General features: G+C 37.6%; 1 protein-coding gene across 25 annotated transcripts in view; it reads left to right on the top strand.

The window, feature by feature from the left end:
- Window positions 1-12059, top strand: part of HERC1 (HECT and RLD domain containing E3 ubiquitin protein ligase family member 1) — a 194786-nt gene that overhangs the window by 114775 nt on the left and 67952 nt on the right. For 24 of the 25 annotated variants that reach the window (XR_004966839.1, XM_036304098.1, XM_036304091.1 and 21 more), the window contains 6 exons: window positions 1385-1540; window positions 2392-2498; window positions 3029-3139; window positions 4503-4679; window positions 8564-8803; window positions 9480-9563. Coding sequence is in view for 24 of the 25 variants with exons in the window: in XM_036304098.1 (XP_036159991.1) it covers window positions 1385-1540; window positions 2392-2498; window positions 3029-3139; window positions 4503-4679; window positions 8564-8803; window positions 9480-9563 (875 nt within the window). In the remaining variant the exon portion in view is untranslated. The remainder of the gene's footprint in view (window positions 1-1384; window positions 1541-2391; window positions 2499-3028; window positions 3140-4502; window positions 4680-8563; window positions 8804-9479; window positions 9564-12059) is intronic. The other variant, XM_036304130.1, reaches the window with a different exon arrangement.

The following is a 12059-nucleotide window of genomic DNA, read 5'->3' as shown; positions in this document are numbered from 1 at the left end:
GGAGTAAGGGGGTGGGTAGGATGGATGCCTCATAAAAGAAATTCTCCCAGGTATCTCCACCAAAAGCTAAAGGTTTATTGAACTGGATTTTGAAGGAATGTGTTGGAGTGAGATATGTGGGTACTCAGAGCAGGCTAATAATTTTATATTCTTCAAACTAATATTATAAAAAAATATTTGCTTATTAACATTTAAGTAAAGAAGAGGTAAAACTGTGTAGAAGAAATGTAGAGGAGTTACTAGCTTTTTCCCTCGTATTGTTCCTAGCAGTTTAGTCACAGACTTGCACACCCATCTCAGTAAAACGTAAGTCCTCTAGTTAATTAGACATCTGTGAAGATAGATTACTGGCTATCTAAGCATGCCCCTTGGTGGCAGGGGTTGGGGGCCGGGGTGAAGGGGCATGCTTAGATGGCCAGTAATCTATCTATCATCTATCTATCTATCTATCTATCTATCTATCTATCTATCTATCTATCTATCTATCTATCACAAGTGACTTATCTGTGTTTTCCTTAACTTAATATGCCAGGATCTTCCTGAAAGAAGTGCTATATACACTTGTCTTTAAATTATTAAGATTTTCTATGTTTTAATGCCCCTTGGGGATTGACATTCTGGGCAGCTGCCCCACTGGCACACTTTCCCCTGGTTCTGAGTGGGACTTTGCCAGGACAAGGAGGTATTTTAAAGGTTGGATGATGAGAGACCATACCATGGTGTATTACAGGAAGAACAGATGGTTCTCTGGCTTCAAAAGCAGAGGGTGGAGGGAAACTATAAGACAAGAGAAAGGCTGGTGCTGATGCTGATGGGAAAACTAGGAAGTTTGGTTAGGGCAAGTTTGTGTCAAAAATTTTACAGATTTTGAGCTTAGGGAAACCAGAATCAGGCCTAGAAATTTGCTTCTTTGTAGAATCTGAAAATACAGTCTTTTTTAGAGATATGATTCTTAATTTGGTGGAGTGGAATCATGAACTTTTTGAAAATGTGATTAAATTTATCAACTCTCTTATTAGTCATATACACATGCATACATAATTTTTCATACATCTCCCACTAATTCTGTCCAGTAGAACTCTAGACTTGGGTAGGGAACTATTGTTTTATAGAATAACATTAAAAATATATACAAAACCAAGTATACATATTTTATTCTAGCAACACACTGTTGTACACAGAGGTAAAAGATGTTTTCAATTTGGCTTTATTTTCTATCTTTTCCCCATTCTGTTATTTCAATTGTAAAAATTCAGCAGCAGACAATCTAGACGTTAAATTTAGTTTCTGCTTGCTGCAATCTAAATGTAACTTATTTGATATAAGGCTATTTCCCGTTTGTTGGCTTTTGACTGTAATGTAAACTTGTCTCTTCATTCTTCAGCTGCTCTTAGGAAGCAACACGCAGCCGAACTGCATCTGGGGGATTTTCTAGTTTTTCTTCGCAGAGTTGTATCTTCAAAAGCAATTCAGTCAAAAATGGCTTCCCCTAAGTGGACAGAAGTGCTTCTGAATATAGCGTCTCAGAAGTGTTCTGCAGGTATATTACTTTTGTCTTGTTTTAGAGTATTTTTATACATCACATGTGTTTTGTTCAGATAATGCCAGACTTTAACAACATCGGATACTTGACCTGATTTCAAGACTTTTTTTTTCTTGTTTTATAAGTACTTTATTTGTTGAAAAGAAAACTAATTTTAGAAGTAAAATTGATAGGAATTAATAATAGAAAATAGCCCTGGACAAGATCATGGATTTAATTGAGAACTTGTTCCTGTTTGTTCAAATTACAGTAATAAAAATAATCAGAAAATATCCTGTTTAATATGATAATTTGGCACAGATTTTGAATATCAGAATACAAATCTGAATGTGTTCATTCTCTCTTACCATGATATGATTACTTTGTTTTGCTTATAGCTTCTCATTGTGCTTACTTTAGGAACGTACAAATTGCTTACTCCCATTAATCCTAACAATCTCTCTGAGGCAGTCAGGTCAGTCAGAGAAGAAGCAATGAAAGGGTATGATAAATCTTAGCTTTAGAGATTAATAGACGTGTTTAAAACTCTACCTCTGCCTCCACTGAGCTGTGTAGCTTCATCAAGTTAGTTAATGTTTCTGAGCTTCAAATTCCTCATCAGTAAAATCAGGATATAATACTGTAGGGTTTGTGAGGATCAACAAAATTATGTGTATGAAATCCATCCCACAGTAACCTGGCACATGGGTATGGATATGGGATGAGTCCAGAATTATTGTGATAATAAGTTGAAGTGAAGTCCATTTCACCTATATATGCTTAGCAGCCTTGAATATTTTTTCAAGAAGCTCATTTAAACTTTGAATTTCAGTTACATTAATAATAAGAAAATGTCTTTCCTTCCTCAGGTATTCCTCTAGTTGGTAACTTAAGAACAAGGCTTCTTGCCCTTCACGTCCTTGAGGCTGTGCTACCAGCTTGTGAGTCTGGTGTAGAAGATGATCAAATGGCCCAGGTTTCTATTTTTAAAGTTGTTAGAAAATGTTTTTGACATCTGCAACATGATTCAACCAAAATCTAAACCTAGAGCTTCTTCAGTTGTAAATGTGTCGTTTTCTCAATAGCAAAACTTCTACTTCTGAGATTCCTTTCTTATAATTTCATCTCTAAGCAAGGAGGAAGAAATTAATGGAGTGTAAGAAGGAGGGGATAGTGAATGCTTACAAGGTCAGAAGGAAAGGAACATCTGTGAAATTTCTTACTAGGTTTGGGCATCTACAGAGAAATGATGAGGTTGTGCGGCCTATTCAGAGGTCTATATAGTGAGGCAACATGAGGGCAATGTAACCCACTTTCTAGTGAGTTAATACTCTCTAAAAAAAAAAAAAAAAAAAAAGATATTTAAATTGCAACCACCCAAAATAGCTGTAGGACATTGATATAATAAAATGTTACATGTGACTTAGTATTATAGTTGAATGATTTTATTTTTCCTAAACTTAAAATTATCTTTACAAATTTTATTTTTTTTCCTTCAATAAATAGGTTGTTGAACGCCTATTTTCCCTTTTGTCGGATTGTATGTGGGAGACACCAATTGCTCAGGCCAAACATGCTATTCAGATAAAGGAAAAAGAACAAGAAATAAAACTACAGGTAATCGATTTTCCCCAAAAGGTATTTTTAGACAGCACAAGTGAATATCCTGTCTCTTGATTCCTTTTCCTTTGAGGAACCTTGTTCTATCCCATTATTCTGTTTCCTCTCCACATCTTCTCTATTGTCCTACATTGCTAAACTTCTCAGAAGAGTACTCTTATACATGTTTCAATCACTTCCTTACTTCTCATTATCTCTTCAACCTAATTGTTTATCTTCCATCAAAGTATGGAAATTAAATGACAAAGCTAAGTGTTAAATACAGTACATTTTTTTTCCCCTGTCTTACTTGACCTTTTGAAACTCTAGCCTTCTATTGTTTTCAGAACACTGCCTTCTCCCAGATCTTCATCTATTCTCTGCCAATTCTTGATTCCTTTTGGAGGCATCTTTCCTTTGCTGCCACTTTCTCTTTGTCTTCATCTCAAACTTTGGTGTTCCTCAGGGTTCTGTCCTTAGCTTTTCCAGCAGTCTCAGTCACACCTGCCCATATGCATTACCTTCCAAATTTAAGTGCTAGCCCAGGTGTCTCCCCCTCAAACCTTTACCCCTGAATTCCTGGGAACTCTAGACATCTCCTAATGTCCCTATCCATGTAGTCAGTAGGCCTTATTGATTTTACCTCCTAAATAGCTTGAATCCATCCATCTAAAAGTACCTAATTCTTCTTTTGGTTTTCAGATTTCACACTTTTTCTGGCTTTCCTTCTGTCTCAGTAAAATGGCCTTTTCTTACCATTCTCTTTTATTGGTTGTTCCTCTTTTTAATCTAAGTGTTGGAGTACTTCTTGGGCGTAAAACTTAATATTAAAATAGCATTCAAGGCCTTTTATGCTTTTGTTTCATTTTCTCCTTGTAGGCTCCTTTTCTGTCAATCTCCTCCTCCAGAACTTCCACATTGCTTGCAATTACTTTAAATCAATGAATTCTGTTGCACCTTCATACTTTGACACATGCTATGCATACTGCCCTAAATGCCTTTCTCTCCTTTGATCAGCTGTTAAAGGCCTTATCATTCAGGACCCAGCTCGCAAGTTATTCTCTTTTGAATGCTTACTTATCCTTTCCAACCATAGTTAGATACTTAAACTTTTATCTTGTTGCTATATACCTGTTATGTAACTTCTGTTATTCTCTTAGCTACAATATTGGCCATATTTATTTGTTTCTCTATCCCCTAATTGTAAGCTCTTTATGGGCAGGGGCCATGCTATATTTATCATTGTGTTTTTATTGCCTACACAGTAACTGGTATGTAGTAGATACCAGTTATTTCTAGGCTCAAACCAAGCAATTTTAGAATATATATTAAGTGAGATCTAGATTACTGCATAATACTGACCCAGCTTCCTTTCTGGTAGAAGCAAGGAGAGTTGGAGGAAGAAGATGAGAATCTCCCTATACAAGAAGTATCCTTTGACCCAGAGAAAGCTCAATGTTGCCTAGTGGAGAATGGACAGATATTAACTCATGGCAGTGGAGGAAAAGGATATGGATTGGCATCAACTGGAGTAACTTCTGGTTGCTATCAGTGGAAGGTGCGTAGAATTGCAAATAGTTTTTAACAGTTTGTATTTTAGTCCTTTTTCCTGGTTCTTTTGAAAAAAAGTATGAAATTACTTTTTAAAAAACCATTATACGTAAATATTCTATCATTGTGTACTATGTTAATATAATGGAAAGTGAGTGAAAAATATACATAGCGTATACAGGAGGCAACCAATTCATGTTTCTCTCTCTCTTTCTCTCCCTCTCCTCCTTCCTCCCTCTCTAAAAACTAATAAAAAAATAAAAAAGGTTTCAAAATAGATTGACCAAATTTTCTACCTCCTTTTATCATAATCATTTATCCAGTGAGCAGCCTAAGAAAAGATCCATCTCTTTCCGGGTAGAGCTTCATCTACTAAGGCATGTATATCGGGAGAAAGATGAGACATGTAGAGATAAGCAAATAAACCAAAAAGCTGAACATAATAAGTCAGTAGCAGTGGGAAATTCCCAAGAAGAGGTCAAAAGTCTAATTTGTTAAGAGTAATCAGAGCAGTCATACACCCTGTGGTGGTATACCCTTTCAACTTTCAGCTTACAGTAAGAATCACAAGTTAGGAAGGTAATCAGTTTCTATGTCAGAAATCTAAGAATAAGTAAGACCTTTCCCAGGGGCATTTGCAAGAGATCTATACAGTCCAGCCAGAATCCATGATGTTTTCATAGTTTATGATACCAGAGAGAAATCCAAAATCTGCAATAGTCCCAGAGTTTGAGTTTTGTCCATTGCGCCTTTAGTTGAACACAGTTCATGTTGGGTTGAAACAGCCCATAGGAGACAGTAACAGGTTTTAACCTAGAGTCAGGTCCAGGCAATTAGAATCTGTGAATTCAGGATTCTAAAAAGCTAGCAACTTTTTTGACAGCAAGAAATTCTAGATGTAGTGCCATACAGCTGTTTTTTAAAGTCCAAGTGATAAGGCTTCCCTAAGCCCTTTTTAAGCATTGTCAGTCTGAGTCCAAATTTACCCACTCAAAAAATAGGCACTTCAGGCTGAATCAGACATCTGATTTTATAAGAACTCATTGGCAACTAAAAACTTCTTTTTACAACTCTAAAAATTGCTATTCTTTTTATTTTGTCTCCCTTTTTCCAGAGGCTCCAATAGTCAAAAACCATAGCAAAATATCATCAGTTATGGATACCTGTTTTATTTCTAATACTTAAAGAGTTTAAATTCCAGTATACCCACAAGTGGCAAAAAAACAACAACAAGGAGGTTGTGTCCCACGAGCATGTTTTTTCTTTGCAGCTTTAACTGATCAGGACGATCTCTTAGCATTTATGAAGTTACAAGCCTATAACATTTTACATCCATTTTTATCATACGTCCAGATGCAGTAGCCATAAAACACAGCTGTTTTTAAATTTTACTTCCCCTGCTCTGATCCCAAGTTTACTGAAACTTTTACCAGTCAATTTACCCTTTATAGGGTTAATTGATTGGATAAAAGGCACTGCTACAGCAGTGGTTGTATCTAAACTAAAGAAAATAGTTGGCATGGCTTTTTTCTTTTTCTTTCTGTAATCTTTTTAAGCTTTGCTCTAGCCCTAGGAACTGATTTAATACCCCTTTCCCTCTCTTTTGGAGGAAAGAGCAGCATACAGTTCTCTTATGTTTGGTCTACCCAAAACTCATCTTCAGGGATTTTGTTATTGTTAACCTCACCCAAGGATATTCTTTTCCTTTTTTTTTTTTTTTTTAAGAGAGGATGGAAGGGGGGACAGAAAGAGAAACATTGATGTGAGAGAGACACATCAATTGGTTGCCTCCCCCATGTGCCCTGACCAGGGTGGGGATTGAGCCTGCAACCGAGGTACTTGCCCTTGATCAGAATTGAAGCCATGACCCTTCAGTCTAAGAGCCAATGCTCTAACCAGTGAGCCAAACCGGCCAGGGCACCTTCAGGGATTTTTTAACTTTTCCCCAGCCACCTGGAGAAAAGAGCAACTGCAAGCTAATGTTTATTCTTTGGCCTATCTAAAGTCTATTTGTTGGAATATTTGTGTCCTTTTTTTTCTGTCTAGAGTAAAAAACAACAAATTTTCCCTTGGCTTCTCTTCTCTCACCCCTTTGGCGGTTGAATGATCCTTTCACAGGGGTCGCCTAAGACCATCCTGCATATCAGATATTTACATTACGATTCATAACAGTAGCAACATTACAGTTATGAAGTAGCAACGAAAATAATTTTATGGTTGGGTCACAACATGAGGAACTGTATTTAAAGGGCCAGAAGGTTCAGAACCACTGCTAGACGCTGATGATTTTCCAGCCTGAAGTGCATATTTTTGAGATGGATCGTTTTTTTGTGTTTTTTTTTTGTTTGTTTGTTTTGGATCTGTTATTTTTTAATTCTATAGGTAACTTTTACCTCTCTCAACAGTTAGCAACTCACCTGCTATTTCATAACAGGTGTAACTCCGTAGCCACCAGGCACCAGAGTTTTGTCTTTCCCTACTTCTTTTTTCTCCAAGTCAGACTATAACTATATTTTAATGAGTTGGAGTTGGAGTGAATCTCATGGTTGCCATCACTGTGTTGGAGACCCCCAAGATTATCCCTATATTCAAAGATTTGTTAGAAAGACTTATAGAACTCAACATGTAGTTGTAGTTACGACTAAGATTTCTTATAATAACTTTGCTTATTAAGGACACATAGCTGGATCATAAGGGGAAAAGATACAGATGGAATCTGGAGGAATCCATGTGCAAGCTTTCTTATGTTCTCTCCCTCCTATGAGAGGTCACATGGAACATACTCTTTACCCAGCAACAAAATGCAACAACATGTGTGTGATGTTTTAGGTAAGGCCGTTAGAGACTTAACACCCAAGATTTCTACTGGGGGCTGGTCATGAAGGTATGCTCTGCCTGTCATTACCAAAATTCCAGACTTCCAGAAAGAAAACAGGTTTCAACATAGACCACATTGTTTGTTCAAACATTCTAGGCCACGCTTACCACTTTGGGACAGTTTTGTATCAATGTAGGACATTTTACCAGTTGAATTCCCAGATACCAACCAAGGACCTGTGTTAAAAGCATGCATTTTTAAAGATAGCGGTCTCAGGCCTGCTATATTAACTCTTTTCTGTACAGAAGTATACACGAGAGTTGTTAGATAATTTGTATGTAAAGAATTGAAGCTTCCCATTAATAATTTTCTGGATTAGATATGCTTCCTCAGCTTCATAATTAAGATGTTAGCTAAAACTGCTTATTTAAAATAAGTACTCAAGCTAGGGAATATTATAATAACTATGTATGGTATTGGGTGGGTACTAGACTTATTGGGGGAATCACCTTGTAAGTTATAAGAATGCCTAACCACTGTGCTGTATACCTGAAACTAGTATAAAATATTAACATTCACTAGAATGTCAACTCTAATTGAAAATTTTTTTAAATAACTAAATGTTCTACAAGGTAAAAATTAATTTTGTTAAAAAATCTTTACAAAATTATGAAATTTATTTTATTCATATAGTAGTTTCACTTGGTCTAAAAATAAACTTAGGCGCTAACTGGTTTGGCTCAGTGGCTAGAGCATCGGCCTGCAGACTGAAGGGTCCCAGGTTCGATTCTGGTCAAGAGGATGTACCTTGGTTGCGGGCACATCCCCAGTGGGAGGTGTGCAGGAGGCAGCTGATCGATGTTTCTCTCTCATTGATGTTTCTAGCTCTCTGTCCCACTCCCTTCCTCTCTGTAAAAAATCAATAAAAATATTTAAAAAAAATAAAAATAAACTTAGGTTTCCATAAATGGATAAATATTATTTATAAATATATTCCTCAGTATTGATATATGCAGTTAATAGTATATGAACAGATTTTTTAATATTAGTGAATGTTACCATTTTCATTTTAGTTTTACATTGTGAAGGAAAACAGAGGTAATGAAGGCACGTGTGTTGGAGTTTCTCGTTGGCCAGTACATGACTTTAACCACCGTACTACCTCGGATATGTGGCTCTATCGGGCCTACAGTGGTAACCTCTATCACAATGGAGAACAGACTCTGACATTGTCCAGCTTTACTCAAGGAGATTTCATTACCTGTGTGTTAGATATGGAAGCCAGGACCATTTCCTTTGGGAAAAATGGAGAGGTACTAAAACTCATTCACAAGCATTGTATGTTTTCTTGTTTTTATTTACACTCAAATTAGTTTTCAGATGCTAGTTATTCAGTTTATGGATTATCCATTCTTCTTTGCCTTTCTCTGATACTTTTTGGTTCTTATATATTTACTAGAGGCTCGGTGCATGGATTTGTGCACTGGTGGAATCCCTTGGCCTGGCGTGCGGGGATTGGGCCGAAACTGGGGTCTCTGACATCCCCTGTTGGGTCCTGGATTGTGAGAGGGCGGTTCTCAGGTGACGCACCCTAGAATTGGGCTCCCTCTTCTCTGGTTCTGGGTGCGTCACCCGAGAATTGCTGCTGCCAAGTGACCACAGCTTGGCAGCTCCTGTGTTGAGCATTCGCCCCCTGGTGGTCGGTGTGCATCATAGCTACTGGCCGGTCGGCTGGTCGCTTAGGCTTTTATATATATAGATCACCAGATCAACAACAGAAAGATAGTAAAATTTCAGTAACATGGTTGAAACAGACAAACAAATTAGGATTATTTATTATGTGTAGAATTTCCTTGGTTAGTAAGGTTAATTGAGATTTGGCTGTAGTAACTTTGTTCTGTTTCCTAAGAGCTTTGAATCTTTTGGATATTACCAATTTTTAAAAATATTTTGTTTCCTTTTCTTCTCATCATCTGTGCCACACTATAGGAACCAAAATTAGCTTTTGAAGATGTTGATGCAGCAGAGTTGTACCCATGCGTGATGTTCTATAGTAGCAACCCAGGGGAAAAGGTAATGAAACCTCAAGTCTAAAACATAAAGTATTTGTTAATACTTGTTAACATCAAATAGAGCTTATAAATATAAGTTATTACCATTAAAAATTCCTGCTCAGGTAATTTACTATTCTAGAAGAAGATTAGATTTCTTTTAGAAATTGCCTTCGCTTTTTATTAAGGCACTATTTGATATTCTGACAATGTGAATAGAGTGAGTCAACTTTCAAGTATATGTGCAATTATAACAATTATAGAAAATAGTTTAGGAGATTAAAAATGGTGGTAGAGTAGGAGGATGCTGCATGGACATGTTCCCAGGAACAAGCTGGAATTACAACTGAAATACAGAAAGGCTTCCTGAATAATCAACAGACTATTCACAGGAGAGAACCCAAGGTCCAAAGGTGTAGACCTCATAGAGACTGGTAGGAGGGGCAGAGATGTGAAAGGCCTAGCCAGGCTCCCACAGATGGCAACTGAAGTAAGTCCCGGAGAGATAGCTCAGCTGTGGGGGGGTACCACTGAGAACTCTGGGATCTAATCCCGAAGCCTGGCTCCCATTCAGAGAACACCAAATCTGAGGAGGGTACCCACATAACACCTCGCTGTGAAAAGCAGTGGGGTGCTGTCTGCCAGGGAGTGGCAGCTGAAAGTTCAGGCACCCTCTTGAAGGGCCAATGCACAAAAATTCCCTGTGGAACCACCCACCTTGTGCTCTGGCAGAAGGAGGGAGGCTGAATTGGACTGGAGCTGTGAGAGCAGAAGCCAGGAGTGGGGATATGGGGGATAGAGCTCAGAAGGCAGACACCCCAAGTTTCCTGGGCTGAGCCATTCCCTCACACAGCAGAGGACATCTTTCCTATATAGACACCTGCCTTGCCTGGGGTGAAGACGGTTGACCCACCTATTGGAAAACACCTTGCCTTAAGGCCACTTAAGAGATTAAAAGTAACAATTAGCCTCCAGGCAGAAGCAACTGCCCCACACTGTTGAAAAAACTCCTGCCACACCTGAGGATGATTGCCTGGGGGGAATTAAAGTCAGAATCCTATTAGTCTGTAGACAGAAGTGGTCTCTGGAGGCTTTGAGTTTTTGCCTGATCCAACTAGTCAGAAACAACCTTTAACACTGTCCTGCACTAGAGATTGAGAGATGTAGAGGATCTACCTAATACATAGTCACAAACCCAAACAGACAACCAAAATGAGGAAACAAAGAATCCCCAAATGAAAGAACTAGAGAATTATCCGGAAGAAGAGATAAATGAAGCAGAGATAAGAAATTTATCTGAAACAGAGTTTAGAGTAATGATGTTAAAGATGCTCCACAGCATGAAAAAAGATATAATAACTATGAAAAAATAACAGTCTGAGATCGAGAATGACATAACACAAATAACATATTGGAAGGGAATATACAGCAGATTAGGGAAAGCTGAGGATGAAATGAGTGAATTAGAGGACAGAGTTGAAAATATCACTCAATTAGAGAATAAAAAGAAAAAGCAATTAAGAAACAGGAGGACAGCTTAAGGGAGCTGTGGGACAAAGTGAAACGCAATATTAGAATAGTAGGTGTGCCTGAATAGGCAGAAAGGAAAAAAGGAATAGAGAAGGTGTTTGAAGAAATAATGGTAGAAAACTTCCCTAACTGGTAAAGGAAAAAGTCACACAAATTCAGGAGGCACAGAGAACCCCAAGCAAGAAAAACCCAAACAGATCCACGCCCAGACACATCATAATTAAAATGCCAAAAATTAAAAACAAAAGAGAGAATTTTAAAGGCAGCAAGAGAAAAGGGATTCCTATAAGGCTGACACCTGATTTCTCATCAGAAACTCTAAAGGCCAGAAGGGAGTGGCATGAAGTACTCAAGGTAATGGAAAGCAAGGATCTGAGATCAAGATTACTATATCCAGCAAGGCTATCATTCAAAATAGATGGTCAAATAAAGAGCTTCCCAGATAAAAAAAGGCTAAAGGAGTTCATCACCACCAAGCCAGCATTACAAGAATGCTAAAGGGATTGCTTGTAAGAGATTGCTGAGAAGAAGAAACAGAGAGAGAAACCTAGCCATAAGTACCTCTCAATAATAACCCTAAATGAAAATGGATTAAATGCTCCAATCAAAAGGTTTGGGTAGCTGAATGGATACAAAAACATGACCCAACTATATGCTGTCTACAAGAGACTCACCTCAAAACAAAAGACACACACAGGATGAAAGTGAAGGGATGGGAAAAAATTTCCCATGCAAATGGAAAAGGAAAAAAAAAGTTGGAGTAGCAATACTTGTATCTGACAAAATAGACTTTAAAATGAAGACCATCACAAGAGACAACAAAGGTCACTACATAATACTAACGGGATTGATCCAGCAAGAGGATATAATCCTGATAAACATTTATGCACCCAATATAGGTGCACCTAAATATATAAAAAAAACTTCTAGAGGACTTTAACAGAGAGATTGATAACAATACAGTCATAGTAGGAGACTTTAACACCCT

The sequence above is a fragment of the Myotis myotis genome, unplaced genomic scaffold (genome assembly GCF_014108235.1).
Source record: "Myotis myotis isolate mMyoMyo1 unplaced genomic scaffold, mMyoMyo1.p scaffold_m19_p_1, whole genome shotgun sequence".
NCBI lineage: Eukaryota > Metazoa > Chordata > Mammalia > Chiroptera > Vespertilionidae > Myotis > Myotis myotis.
Note: the sequence above shows the minus strand (reverse complement) of the source record. Positions and strands in the feature narration are given on the sequence as shown.